Below are 15,357 nucleotides of genomic sequence, written 5' to 3'. Positions count from 1 at the left end.
CCTGTATATAGCCTCCACATTGACTCTGTACTGGTACCTCCTGTATATAGCCTCCACATTGACTCTGTACTGGTATCTCCTGTATATAGCCTCCACATTGACTCTGTACTGGTATCTCCTGTATATAGCCTCCACATTGACTCTGTTCTGGTACCTCTCCTGTATATACCTCCACATTGACTCTGTACTGGTACCTCCTGTATATAGCCTCCACATTGACTCTGTACTGGTACCTCCTGTATATAGCCTCCACATTGACTCTGTACTGGTATCTCCTGTATATAGCCTCCACATTGACTCTGTACCGGTACCTCCTGTATATACCCTCCACATACTCTGTTCCGGTACCTCCATATAGCCTCCACATTGTCTCTGTTCCGGTACCTCCTGTATATAGCCTCCACATTGACTCTGTACCGGTACCTCTTGTATATAGCCTCCACATTGACTCTGTTCCGGTACCTCCTGTATATACTCTCCACATTGACTCTGTACTGGTACCTCCTGTATATAGCCTCCACATTGACTCTGTACTGGTATCTCCTGTATATAGCCTCCACATTGACTCTGTACCGGTACCTCCTGTATATACCCTCCACATTGACTCTGTTCCGGTACCCCCTGTATACAGCCTCCACATTGACTCTGTACTGGTACCTCCTGTATATAGCCTCCACATTGACTCTGTACTGGTAATACCTGTATATAGCCTCCACATTGACTCTGTACTGGTAATACCTGTATATAGCCTCCACATTGACTCTGTACTGGTAATACCTGTATACAGCCTCGCTACTATTACTTTACTGCTGCTCTTTAACCTAAATTATTTGTATTTTATACATAACACTTATTTTTCTTAAAACTGCATTGTTGGTTAATTAAGGGCTTGTATGTATGTATACTTGTATTTTGATTTCATTCATACATGTCTTACATTAATTTATTAATATAGAAAATATAAATATTGAAAATATAAATGTTTAAATTTTTTATATATATTGTTGAACATAATATACTTTAATGGTATATTAGTTCCAGGATCTCTGCCAGTGTTAAAGTTATGGGCCCTTTAATACAGAGACATTAGCATAGTAGGACATGTAACTTAAGGTTACCTAACATAACCCCTGTTCTATGATATTATAAGCCTCGTTAGGGGCGGAGTCTAGGGAGATCCAATCAAACAACATCTGTCAAGCAACAGCTAATAGCAGATGACTCCACTTCCTATATAGGGCCATAGTCTCTCCCGTCTTCACATCTCAGTACGTTTGTCTTCCATGTCTGAAAGGTAACCGAGTCAACTACCAACTACCATGGAGCTCATATACTTCACGGTGCCAAGTCTAGACAGGACCATCGCTCAGAGGTCCCCACTCTACTCACCGTATGTGTAGTGATGTCCAGTCAGTAGAACCTCATGAAGGTTCATCACCACAACATGCTTCATTACAGATCTCTTTGAACAAGGCCTATGATGTAGCCATACCTCTGGTGGATTGAGCCATCAAGCCCTCTGGAGGTGTCAGATCCTTGCTACTATAGAACCTCATGAAGGTATTTTTTTATTTGTATTTATTTAACCTTTTTTTAACCAGGAAGGCTAATTGAGAACACGTTTTCATTTACAACTGCGACCTGGCCAAGATAAAGCAAAGCAGTGCGACAAAAACAACAACACAGAGTTACACATAAACAAATGTACAGTCAATAACACAATAGAAAAATCAATGTACAGTGTATGCCAATGTAGAAGAGTAGGGAGGTAAGGCAATAAATAGGCCATAGAGGCTAAATAATTACAATTTAGCATTAACACTGGAGTGATAGATGTGCAGATGATGATGTGCACGATAGAGATACTGGGGTGCAAAAGAGCAAGAGGATAAAAACAATATGGGGATGAAGTAGTTGGGTGTATTTACAGATTGGCTGTGTACAGGTACAGTGATCTGTAAGCTGCTCTGACAGATGAAGCTTAAAGTTAGAGAGGGAGATACAAGACTCCAGCTTCAGTGATTTTTGCAATTAGTTACAGTCATTGGCAGCAGAGAACTGGAAGGAAAGGCAGCCAAAGGAAGTGTTGGCTTTGGGGATGACCAGTGAAATATACCTGCTGGAGCATGTGCTATGGGTGGGTGTTGCTTTGGTGACCAGTGAGCTGAGATAAGGCGGGGCTTTACCTAGCAAAGGCTTATAGATGACCTGGAGCCAGTGGGTTTGGCGACGAATATGTAGGGTAGTATATGGGGCTTTGGTGACAAAACGGATGGCACTGTGGCACTACATCCAGGTTGCTTAGTAGGGTGTTGGATGCTATTTTGTAAATGACATTGCCAAAGTCAAAGATCGGTGGGATAGTCAGTTTTACGAGGGTATGTTTGGCAGCATGAGTGAAGGAGGCTTTCTTGCGAAATCGGAAGCCGATTCTAGATGTAATTTTGGATTGGAGATGCTTAATGTGAGTCTGGAAGGAGAGTTTACAGTCTAACCAAACACCTAGGTATTTGTAGTTGTCCACATATTCTAGGTCAGAACCGTCCAGAGTAGTGATGCTAGTCTGGCAGGTGGGTGCAGGCAGCAATCGGTTGAAGAGCATGCATTTAGTTTTACTAGAATTTAAAAGCAGTTGGAGGCCACGGAAGGAGTGTTGTATGGCATTGAAGCTCGTTTCGAGGTTTGTTAACACAGTGTCCAAAGAAGGGCCAGATGTATACAGAATGGGATAGGGATCCAGATTTGTAGGGATCCAAAAAATCAAATGTATGTACCAACGACAGATTGACAATTAAACAATTTATACAGTACTGAACAACATTTTCAAGTGTAGAACTTCAGTAGAATGCCCCTTTAAAACCCCACATTAGTTCAACAACAGTTTGTGCCCTTGTTTAAGACAGTACTCACTGGTGTTAATCTGATATTCTGTCTCCTCCTCTTTCACTCCCAAAACGTCTTCCTCCTTCACCTTTATTGAGACAGCATCCTCTTCCTCTCTAAAATGTTCTTTCACTATAACAGCCTTCTCTTCCATTCTGAAAGGTTCTTTCTCGTCTTTCACTGTAACACCCTATGGGAAAGGGAGGAGGAAGGGGGGTTGGACCCCCACCCCACTGGGTAGCACAGAGCAACACTTTAAGGGGCATTGCATTCATAATGGTGCCAACTAGGGAAACTCTCCCGCTATTCTTAGTGCCTGTGCACGTTCAAACTAAAACAATGTAACTAATAATGGCGTGAAAAATGCCCTGTAGATATTAATTCGGAGTGCGGATATTATTCAATATTAAAGCAGTAGACCTCAAATCAAATCAATCAAATTTTATTTGTCAAATCAAATCAAATCAAATTTTATTTGTCACATACACATGGTTAGCAGATGTTAAATGCGAGTGTAGCGAAATGCTTGTGCTTCTAGTTCCGACAATGCAGTGATAACCAACAAGTAATCTAACTAACAATTCCAAAACTACTGTCCTATACACAGTGTAAGGGGATAAGGAATATGTACATAAGGATATATGAATGAGTGATGGTACAGAGCAGCATACAGTAGATGGTATCGAGTACAGTATATACATATGAGATGAGTGTGTAGACAAAGTAAACAAAGTGGCATAGTTAAAGTGGCTAGTGATACATGTGTTACATAAGGATGCAGTCGATGATGTAGAGTACAGTATATACATATGCATATGAGATGAATAATGTAGGGTAAGTAACATTATATAAGGTAGCATTGTTTAAAGTGGCTAGTGATATATTTACATAATTCCCATCAATTCCCATTATTAAAATGGTTGAGTAGGGTCAGTGTCAATGACAGTGTGTTGGCAGCAGCCTCTCACTAAAGGCCTCAGTCAAAAGTTATACTTAAATCCGAACTGGATTTAACGAAAAACTATATGAAAAGCGCATATTTGTAAAAAGACCAAACAAATAATACAGCAAAAGTATTATTATGTATCACATCTGACTGTGATTGGGAGTCCCACAGGGCGGAACAACTGGCCCAGCGTTTCTCTCCCTCTAAAACAGAAATACATGTTTTGGCCTTGATAAATATTATTTTGGCCTTTATTCAGATTACAATCACTCACTTTCGTTTTTGGAAACGAAATAACCTCCAAAATATCGTTATATCCTATCAAGTTGATGGCACAGTCATATAGCCGGGCACCTACATATAGCTGAGTGACTCACTCATCCATGGCTTTGGATCAAAATAAATAAGTACCAACATTCTTTCTGATAGTCTTTAATAAAGAAATGTTTGGTTATCCTGACCTGGACACCACGTACAGTATTTTAATAGCCCATTATGTGCTATTATCAGGACAATATACCTTCACCAACACCTCTCTGATGCAGGTTCGATACACGTGCCGGCCGTCACTGGGAGACCAATGCGGCGGCATTTGGGTTTCATTTAGAATCCTCTATATGTAATTATTGGTGGAGAGTCAGGTCATATTTTTCAATTTACTGACATGAGTCTCACTAGTGTTGAGTAATAATGTGCTGTTAAAGTGGTGTAGGTCTTGTTCATTTAAAGAGCATATTGAAGCTAGAAGCAATAGGATTAGAACCAATAGGATTTGAAGCAAAGGCCTCCAACAATTTTTCACTGTTTCGTGCTGCTCTGAGACAAGCATGGGGACTGGTCTTGATAAATTAATTAGATTGTTTTCTCCGTTTGGGTATTGGTTAGACTACAATCATACAATTATGGTGTAGAAATGTTATGTTCTTAGTGTAACCTTTATTTAACTAGGCAAGTCAGTTAAGAACAAATTCTTATTTACAAGGACAGCCTACTCCTTCCTCCCCGTCTGGGAATTGAACCTCGTTCTCCGGTGTGCCAGCACGACACGGGGATTCTTTAGCTAAATAGCCCAGTACTGTAGCCTACTCCAGACCGTCACGTTGTACAGGGCCATATTTTCCATCCTAACGGAAATGCAGAGGGTTTTTAGTTTTTTTTTGTAATATAAACACCATAATATTAACTTCTTGGGATAGGGGGCAGCATTTTCATTGTTGGATGAATAGAGTGAATAGAGTGCCCAGAGTGAACTGCCTCCTACTCAGTCCCAGATGCTAATATATGCATATTATTATTAGTATTGGATAGAAAAAACACTCTGAAGTTTCTAAAACTATTTGAATGATGTCTGTGAGTATAACAGAACTCATATGGCAGGCAAAAACCTGGGAGAAAATCCAAACAGGAAGTGGGTGAGAGCTGTTTGACTAGGGTCTGGCAGCAGCCTCTCGTTCTCAGTCACGCGCATTTCACATGAGGCATCTCTCGTTCCATTGCTTTTCTACAGACAATGGAATTCTCTGGTTGGAACATTATTGAACATTTATGATAAAAACATCTAAAGATTGATTCTATACTTAGTTTGACAAGTTTATCGACCTGTAATATAACTTTTTTTTTTTGAACTTTTCGTCCCCAAACTGGACCAGAACGCGTTTTTGGATTTTTTTTTACCAAACGCCCCCAAGAAAAGAAGCTATTTTGGATATAAATGGACATAAAATGATGGACATTATCGAACAAAACAAGCATTTATTGTGGAACTGATCATCAAAGGTAAGTGAATATTTATAATGCTATTTATGACTAATGTTGACTACCCAACATGGCTATATTTCTCTGGCTGGTTTAGGCTCTGAGCGCGTTCTCAGATTATGCCAGTCAAGTTTTTTAAAATCTGACACAGCGGTTGTATTAAGAAGAAGTGTATCTAAAGTTCCATGCATAACACTTCTATTTTCATCAACATTTATAATGAGTATTTCTGTGAATTTATGTGTCTCTCTGCACAATCACCGCATCTTGGAACTACTGAATGTAACGCGCTCAATGTAAAATGAGATTTTTTTATAAATATTAACTTTATCAAACAAAACATACATATATTGTGTAACATAAAGTCCTATGATTGTCATCTGATGAAAATCATCAAAGGTTAGTGATTCATTTTTATCTCTATCTGTGCTTTTGTGGCTCCTCTCTTTGGCTGGAAAAATGCCTGCGTTTTTCTGTGAGTTGGTGGTGACCTAACATAATCGTTTGTGGAGCTTTCGCTGTAAAGCATTTTTGAAATCAGACACTGTGGCTGGATTAACGAAGATTTTATCTTTAAAATGGTGCCTAATACTTGTATGTTTGAGAATTTTGATTTATGAGATTTCTGTAGATTTTTATTTGGCTGAAATTTCATTGGCTGTTGGCAGGGGTTCCATGCTAGCGAAACTGGGTTCAGGATAACCTGTTTGGAATAGCCCCCCTTTTCTCAATTTCCTCCACCTGAAGACATACCCCTAATCTAACTACTACCTGTAGCTAAGTCCCAGAAGAAAGGATATGCATATTCTTGTATCATTTGAAAGGAAACACTCTAAAGTTTGTGTAAATGTGAATGAATGTGGGGAGAATATAACACAATAGATCTTGTAGAAGAAAATACAAGGAAATAAACAGCCAAACATTCAGATATGATATGAGCGATAATTTTAAAGAAGAACATAAGAGGGCAACAGTATTTGTGCTACATGACATTGAGCATGAAGTCACCCAGGTGTCCCACACAAGTTGCCCAAATGTACCCTATTGGTCAAATTGGTACAGTGATATATTTTGATGCAAATAACGACATACAAAAATAATAAAATTCTATTCTAACACCCCCCCTAACACACCTCAGTCCTCTACACAATTTGTGCTGCTGATACCATAGCAGTCTCTTTCTGGTGGGCGAACCCCAGTCCTAAACAGGTTCATCAAATTAATAAAGAAACATTTCTTGATATCAGTCTCATTTACATTGTTCTTGCAAAAAACAAGTTTTTAAATTCTCTAGTACAGCTAATTATTGAAGGCAATCAAATGCTTCTCAAAGATGCCCTCTGGTGGTCAAACTAGCACTTACTAAAAAGCATTATTGGTGACAGTGGTGATACGTAAATAACATGCTACAGAATTCTGTGGCACCATGCAAGCTGTGCTGCAGTACGCTGCACTTTTAAAGGACGAACCACTGTACTCCATATTCAATTCATGTTTTCTAACAAAACACAAATATATTTTTGAGTATACATTGTACAATATAAATTCATATGGTATAAACAAGAAAACACCTTTCAGTCAACAATTAAAGAAAGACACTGGGAGCACTGTGTATGTTCTCTGATGCATTTTAAGAAGTCATGAGAAGTAATTATTCTTCCCTGTGTGAATTCTCACATGCTTTTTTCAGCTTTCCCGAATGGTTAAAACGCTTCCACACTGGGAGCAGTGGTAAGGCTTCTCTCCTGTGTGTATTCGCCATGAGCTTTCAGGGTTCCTACTTGGCCAAAACTCTTTCCACACTGGGAGCAGTGGTAAGGCTTCTCCCCTGTGTGTAGTCGCTGGTGAACTTTCAGGGTTCCTAAGTGACTAAAATCATCAATTGGGAGCAGTGGTAAGGCTTCTCCCCTGTGTGGATTCTCACATGAATTTTAAGTGACTGTGAAGAGTAATAGGTCTTCCCACAGTCTGAGCATTTGTAAGGCTTCTCCTGTGTGCAGTCTCATGCTCTTTAGGTTTCTGAATAGTTAAAATCTTTCCACACTGGGAGCAGTGGTAAGGCTTCTCCCCTGTGTGTATTCGCCGTGAGCTTTCATGTTTCCAAAGTGACTAAAACTCTTTCCACATAGGCAGCAGAGGTAAGGCTTCTCCCCTGTGTGAATTTCTCATGTGACTTTTAAGGAGTGTGATGAATAATATATCTTCCCACAGTCTGAGCATTTGTAAGGCTTCTCCCTGTGTGTATACGCTCAGAGCTTTGAGGGTGTCTAACCGCTAAAACTCTTCCCCACACTGGGAGCAATGGAAAGGCTTCTCCACTGTGTGTATACGCTCATGAGCTTTGAGGGTGTCCAACCGCTTAAACTCTTCTCACACTGGGGAGCAACAAAGGCTTCTCCTGTGTATACGCTCATGAGCTTTGAGGGTGAGTAACTGCTTAAAACTCTTCCTCACATTGGGAGCAATGGAAAGGCTTCTCCACTGTATACGCTCATGAGCTGAGGGTGCCTAACCGCCTAAAACTCTTCTCACACTGGGAGCAATGGAAAGCTTCTCCCTGTGTGAATTCTCATGACTTTTAAGTGAGTGTGATGAGTAAAATGCCATCCCACAGTCTGAGCATTTGTAAGGCTTCTCCCTGTGTGTATACGCTCGCGAGCTTTGAGGGTGTCTAACCGCCAAAACTCTTCCCACACTGGAGCAAAGGAAGGGCTTCTGCCCTGTGTGTATTCCCTCATGTATTTTCAGGCTTCCTGACTTGGTAAAACTCTGTCCAATCTGGGAGCAGAGGTGTTTGACTTTGTTGGTTTGACGTCTTTGGTTCGTCCAAGTTTGGTTTTCCTCCTGCCAAAGACAGAGTTTATTTTAAGACAGAGCAGAATGAAATCTCCACATGATAAAACTGCCTTGCTATGAACTTTAAACCAAATCAGATCCCTCAATAACCTGAGGCCAGCTTTCAAACATTTCATCATTTAAAACCATTTTTGTGTGATTTTAAACAAATGTTGTAGAGCCTCCTAGTAATTACTGTTTACAATACTTATTTGTATTTCTGTTTTACTAGTCAGAACACAAAACACTAGACAGTCCTATGACACTCAAGACACAGACATCGCTAGATTCCTATCAAGCAAGTGGTTCTAAATATAGAACCTTCATAGCTGTATGATAGAATGTGACCTACACTTCCTTAAACATATAAGTAATTTAGAAGTCCAAAACTTGTTTCTACGTCACAGATACAAAGCACATCAGTAACATCTCCCGTTGTTGAAAGGGTTCGACACATTGCTGTTTAAATGGACCAATTTCTAATTTAGACGTTCACACATTTTGACTATCATTCATTTCATTATATTTTGGGTAAAGTAAAAAAGAATGTGAAATATTTGGGGTAGATGTTACAAAAATATAAATATGTAAAGTGTTGGTCCCATGTTTCATGAGCTGAAATATCCCAGAATTCTTACATACGCACTAAAGCTTATTTCTCTCAAATTCGGTGCAAAATGTGTTTATATCCCTGTTAGTTAAAATTTCTCCTTTGCCAAGATAATCCATTTACCTGACAGGTGGGCCTAATGCTGAACACTTTTAGGTTACTCTATGATTCCATAAGTGTTATTTCATAGATGTGATATCTTCACTATTATACAATGTAGAAAATAGTACAAATAAAGAAAACCCTGAATGAGTAGTTGTGTCCTAACTGTTGACTGGTAGTATATGGTCGATTCCGTGGAAAGTCAACCTGAACATGTGTAACGGAGGTGAGAACGTGTGCCGAAAAACTCACTCAACAGCTTGAAAACGTCACAGATGGAGCTGTCCAACTGGTAAATTTTTAAACTCACTCCACAGCTTGGAAACGTCACAGATGGAGCTGTCCAACTGGTACCTTTTGTATCGCTCCATCGGTTCATTGTCAAGGAGAGTGGTCACGTGATGAGAAGCAGAGGATCACTAGTTTGAGTCCAGTATGGGGACAGTGGAGGAAACTAAACTGTAAGCAACACACCGATGTCAATAAAGTTAATCAAAACTAGTTTTTCAACCACTCCACAAATGTCTTATTTCACTTATAATTCACTGTATCACAACTCCAGTGGGTCAGAGTTTACATACACTAAGTTGACCATGCCTTAAAACAGCTTGGAAAAATTCCTGAAAATTATTATGTTATGGCTTTAGAAGCTTCTGATTGGCTAATTGACATCAATTGAGCCAACTGGAGTGTAGTGGGATGTATTTCAAAGGCCTACCTTCAAACTCAGTGCCTCTTTGCTTGACATCATGGGAAAATTAAAAGAAATCAGCCAAGACATCAGAAAAAAAAATGTAGACCTCTACAAGTCTGGTTCATTGGGAGCACTTCAAACGCCTGAAGGTACCACGTTTATCTGTACAAACAATAGTACGCAGGTATAAACACCATGGCACCACGCAAATACTGTGTCAGAAGAGACGCTGCTCTGTCCCTAGAGATGAAACGTTTGGACCCAAGTTAAATCATTTAAAGGCAATGCTACCAAATACTTAAAATTGGAGTGTATGTGAACTTCTGACCCACTGGGAATGTGATGAAAGAAATAAAAGCTGAAATAAATCTCTCTTACTATTATTCTGACATTTCACATTCTTAAAATAAAATGGTGAACTAACCTAAAACAGGGAAATTTTACTATGATTAAATGTCAGGAATTGTGAAACTGAGTATAAATGTATTTGGCGAAGGTGTATATAAATGTCCGACTACAACTGTACATTTGCATGTTTACTAATGCTCTTGTAGATGAGACGTTAATGAAGCAATGCAGAACACATTGAAGTGTCTGGAGTTTTGTCTGCCGCTTCAAAAGTCTTGTAAAGATGGGGGTTGACTGGGACAGGCAATGTAACATCCAGAATCATAAACACGGGACGAGATGTTAAAAACTGTCCAGTGTGCCAATAGATGGAATGCACTCACATGAGATTTGCCGTGATGTTGACAGAGTGGCATGGGAGGTTTATTTCTTAGACTGGGTTAAGATGTCAATTTTTGGGACACATCCTCAGTAGTGTGCTCTTCGAATCAGTGGGTGTTTCGGCCTTTAATCACTAAACACCCTCATCAAAGCTAAAGGGTGATCAAGCCTCTAGCTTGTGTCCCATGCCCAATTAAGATGTCCCACGGGACTATGCAAGGCAGCGGCGTCCTCTTCCCCTGAGCCAGCCCTACAGCTGACCGCATACCTCATATGCCCTCCTCCAAGTTGGAGGGATCTGAATTGGGTTCTCAGGTGGGGGTGGGGGTCATGAAGTTATAGCCCAGCAAGGGTCCTTCCGTTTGATCCAGATCCACTGGCTGCCTCTTTCAGCTGCTTGAGAAACTGCTCTGACGGTCTGCCGCAGAGCCTGTCCATGGATTCCAAGTTCTTTCAGCAACCTGATGGTGGAAGAAGCCACGAATCCTCTGCATCCCACTTCAACTGGCCAGACTTTTGCATTCCAGCCACGCTGAGTTGCGTCTGCTGCCAACTCTGTGTCACGCAGTTTCTTACGCTCGTAGGCCTCTTCAACAGAGTTTTCCCACGGGACTGTGAGCCTCTATGATGTACACAGCCTTTCGTGAAGGGGACCAGAGTACCATGTCTGGCCTAAGGTTGGTAGAAGCAATCTCAGATGCAAAAATTAGTTGCTGGCCAATATCGACAAGCATCTTCCAGTCCCAGGCCATGGCTAGGTGTCCAGTTTCTGGCTTCGTAGGAGGATACTTGGGCCTTTTCTGTCCCTCCCGGATGAATGTTGTTGTTTTGACGGGATTGCTTGTTTTTGGAGGTAATGAATTGGTTGCACTCCCTCTTGGTCTCAAGTGCTGCAGCCAGGCTCTTGAGGACCTGATTGTGCCTCCAGGTGTAGCGGCCTTGTGAGAGGCTGGTCTTGCAACCTGTCATTATATGCCTGAGAGTCGCTGGAGCTGGGCAGAGGGGGCAGGTCTCAGTCCTCGCCATACCATTGATGTAGATTTTTTGGTGATGGAAGCACATCATAAACAGCTCTTATGATGAAAGCTGATGTTGCTTGCCTCCATTTTACAAAGCTCACTCCAGTTGATCTTTCTCCTCTCCAGGCCTTCCCACCGTCCATTGCCCTTGTTTAGCAAGAGAGACAGCCTTTGCACTTCTTGCAGTCTCCTCCTGTCTGCGCACCTCCTGACCACCAGCTTCCATGCGTTCAGATGTTGTTGCCTTATGGAACGTTGGTTTGCTTGCTGCCAGGCCAAAGCCTCCTCTTCCATGCTGATATTCCCACAATGTCTTGGTGTCTCAGGGCTGCTGTTGCTTGCTGCACAGCCTTGGATGATGTCCAGAGATTTCATCAAGACATGGTCTAGACTAACTTTCATCAAGGTTTTATATGGTCTATTGGTTTCTCTCTTTTCATTGGCAGAATCCTTTTTTCAGTGTTATGATATTCATAACATCCATATCCACCAGTCTATCTTCCTGTCAACTAACAGGGTAGCCTAGTGGTTAGGGCGTTGGACTAGTAACCAAAAAGGTTGCAAGTTCAAATCCACGAGCTGACAAGGTACAAATCTGTCGTTCTGCCCCTGAACAGGCAGTTAACCCTGTTCCTAGGCAGAGTCCTGGGTTCGCCAGGCTCTGCCGTCGTAACCGGCGACCCGGGAGGTCCGTGGGGCGACGCACAGGTGGCTAGCGTCGCCTGGGTTAGGGACGGCTTGTTCGGTAGGGGTGTCCTTGTCTCATCGCGCGCAAGCGACTCCTGTGGCAGGCTGGGCGCAGTGTACACTATCCAAGGTGGCCAGGTGCACGGTGTTTCCTCCGACACATTGGTGCGGCTGGCTTCCGGGTTGGATGTGCGCTGTGTAAAGAAGCAGTGCGGCTTGGTTGGGTTGTGTATCGGAGGACGCATGACTTTCAACCTTCGTCTCTCCCGAGCCCGTACGGGAGTTGTAGCGATGAGACAAGATAGTAGCTACTACAACAATGGGATACCACGAAATTGGGGAGAAAAAGGGGTAAAATTCAACAACAAAAAACACACAAAAAAATAAAAATAAATAAGAATTTGTTCTTAACTGACTTGCCTAGTAAAATAAAAAATAAAAAAATATCAGAACTCTGCTGGTTGTCCTGGTAACAGATACCAGTCTATCTTCCTGTTAACTAACAGAACTCTGCTGGTTGTCCTGGTAACAGATACCAGTCTATCTTCCTGTCAACTAACAGAACTCTGCTGGTTGTCCTGGTAACAGATGGCAGATCTATTGTATTTGTTCAAACTACAGCACTTACTTTGATGAGTTAAATCTGATCCTTTCTTCTCTTCTCCTCCTCCCAGTTCCTCAGCCCCGTTGTTTTCCTGCAGTCCCACCAGCAGCACAGACAACCTCTTCTTACCCAGCAGTAAGGTGCTACTGGGAGAGGCACGACACGGGGACTCCGGGAAGATGGAAGGGCTAGCGTTGTCCTGGTAACCATAAAGAGGGGACACAGACACATATCATTATGGATGCTGATGTCACAAAGTGTTTTACAGAAACCCAGCCCAGCCCTCAATAGAGCAAGCTGTATGGTAGACCCGTTATGGTAGACCAGACCAAGCTGTACCATCTTGTGTTCTGATCTGGAGAGACTCTTCTCTGCCTCGTCAGCATCAGGATGTTGTTGAGAGCTCCCCAGAGAAATAGTCATGTCTCTCTCCTGTGTGAGCGAGGACGTCAAACAGATGGTAAACTGATGACCATCTATTGCAATCATAGAGTCTTACAAGAGGCATGAATATGTCTAAAATGGCCACTTTCATCATGATTTCCTAAAATACTGTTTGTGATGCAAATGTAAAAGGGTCGTTCCACAAAATGGGTGGCTTTTGCGTCCCTTTGTTATTTTAAGTAGAAAATATGCACCAATATTGAATTTTAAAAGACTGTTATATTAGATGAGGTGCACTTCAATGTAGACCACATGGAGAATTCAATAAATCTAATTTAAAAGTCCCGAAAATATATGTACCAAATGCAGATTTTACATTTAACAATTTATAGAGTACAAAACTTATTCAAGTGTAGAACTTCAGTAGAATGCCCCTTTAAAACCCACATTAGTTCAACAACGGCATAGTTTGTGCCCCTGTTTAAGACAGTACTCACTGGTGTTAATCTGATATTCTGTCTCCTCCTCTTTCACTCTCAAAACGTCTTCCTCCTTCACCTTTATTGAGATAGCATCCTCTTCCTCTCTAAAAGGTTCTTTCTCTTCTTTCACTATAACAGCCTCCTCTTCTTTCACTGTAACAGCCTCCTCTTCTTTCACTGTAACAGCCTCCTCTTCTTTCACTGCAACAGCCTCCTCTTCTTTCACTGTAACACCCTCATCTTCCACGACAATGTTCAGTCCCAGAGCTTCTTTTTCCGTCCAGCAGACCACCTCTTCTTCAGCAGGGGAGGAGTAGTTTAGTGAACTCATGATCAGGGATGTTAGCTAGTTAGTTAGCATTAGCGACTAGCCTCGTGCTAACCTCAGTATCAATCTTTAACACGTCAAATTTAACAAGAACATTAGGTTAAAGGTCATCAGATGATAAGTCAACAGAAATGCGTTTAAAACACTGAGATTAGCTAATGTACACAAACACGGTGTAAAGCGTCAATCTATCGGTTTTATGTTGTCTAGCAGGCTACCGAGGTGGTTGAAAGAGTTGCGCCGTATTGTATTACCTGAAGGGTCCCGTCCAGTCCATTATACGTCACGCATGAAGCATCACCTGAAAGACGCAGATCGCCATCTGCTGACTGGAGTGGGTAACGCAGTTTGGAAAATAGTTACTACACTCTTGTATTGGAAAGAATGTCATAATAATTTAACAATAAGCTGATATATTTTCTCTTACAAATAATACTGTCCTGTACACAGACGTAGATCTTAATATGAATATGTGGATGATGAATAAATACATCTATGAATAGGTAGTGTGTTAATAAACATTTTTTACATAAGGTTTAATCTTGATGTGACCATACTATTCCCTTAAAGCCACGCTCTATAAAATACAAATCATCCTGTAAACAACAGAACAAATGCATCACATGCAAATAGCACTTGATTATCTGTAGTGCTTTACACTGGGTAGACAAAACATTAAGAACAGCTGCTCCTTCCATGACTTAGAAAGACTAGGTGAATCCAGGCTAAAGCTACGATCCCTTATTGATGCCACAAGTTAAATCCACTTCAGTCAGTGTAGGTGAAGGGGGAGTCGGGTTAAATAAGGAATTTTAAGCCGTGAGACATGAGACATGGACTGTGCATGTGTGCCATTCAGAGGGTAAATGGGGAAGACAAAATATTTAAGTTACTTTGAACGGGGTATGGTAGTAGGTGCAAGGCGCCTCGGTTTGTGTCAAGAACTGCAACGCTGCTGGGTTTTTCAGCTCAACAGTTCCCATGTGTACCAAGAGTGGTCCACCATCCAAACAGTGGCGGTCAGTGCCGTTTAAGATGAGGGAGGACCATTTGTGTTTTCATGAGCATGGCCTTATTTCTACTACAGCATATTGGACGACTGTCATTCATATTCCATTCATGTAACACCGATACTACATAATACTAACATTTCCCTATACCCATCATGAGGTAACAAATGAATGAAAGTTTAGAATGTAGGTTCACGCAGGTCGAGAGAAAATTTTGAGGTGACAAACAGTGACACATTCAATATCGCCTTGCACACTGTCGCCTGCATCTAGCTGAAATAGAGGTTCT

General features: G+C 41.3%; 1 protein-coding gene across 1 annotated transcript in view; it reads right to left on the bottom strand.

Moving 5' to 3' along the window:
• The window catches only part of LOC127916978 (zinc finger protein 501-like), a 45,526-nt gene extending 31,239 nt beyond the window's left edge, over positions 1-14,287 (bottom strand). The window contains exons 1-2 of the mRNA XM_052500439.1: positions 13,807-14,287; positions 2,911-2,971 (exon numbers count right to left, since the gene is read on the bottom strand). Coding sequence (XP_052356399.1) covers positions 2,911-2,971; positions 13,807-14,061 — 316 coding nt within the window. The 5' untranslated portion in view covers positions 14,062-14,287. The remainder of the gene's footprint in view (positions 1-2,910; positions 2,972-13,806) is intronic.
• Between the last annotated feature and the right edge of the window lie 1,070 nt (positions 14,288-15,357).

Source organism: Oncorhynchus keta, unplaced genomic scaffold, assembly GCF_023373465.1.
Source record: "Oncorhynchus keta strain PuntledgeMale-10-30-2019 unplaced genomic scaffold, Oket_V2 Un_contig_1049_pilon_pilon, whole genome shotgun sequence".
NCBI lineage: Eukaryota > Metazoa > Chordata > Actinopteri > Salmoniformes > Salmonidae > Oncorhynchus > Oncorhynchus keta.
The sequence above is the reverse complement of the archived record's forward strand: the minus strand, read 5'-3'. Positions and strand labels throughout refer to the sequence as shown.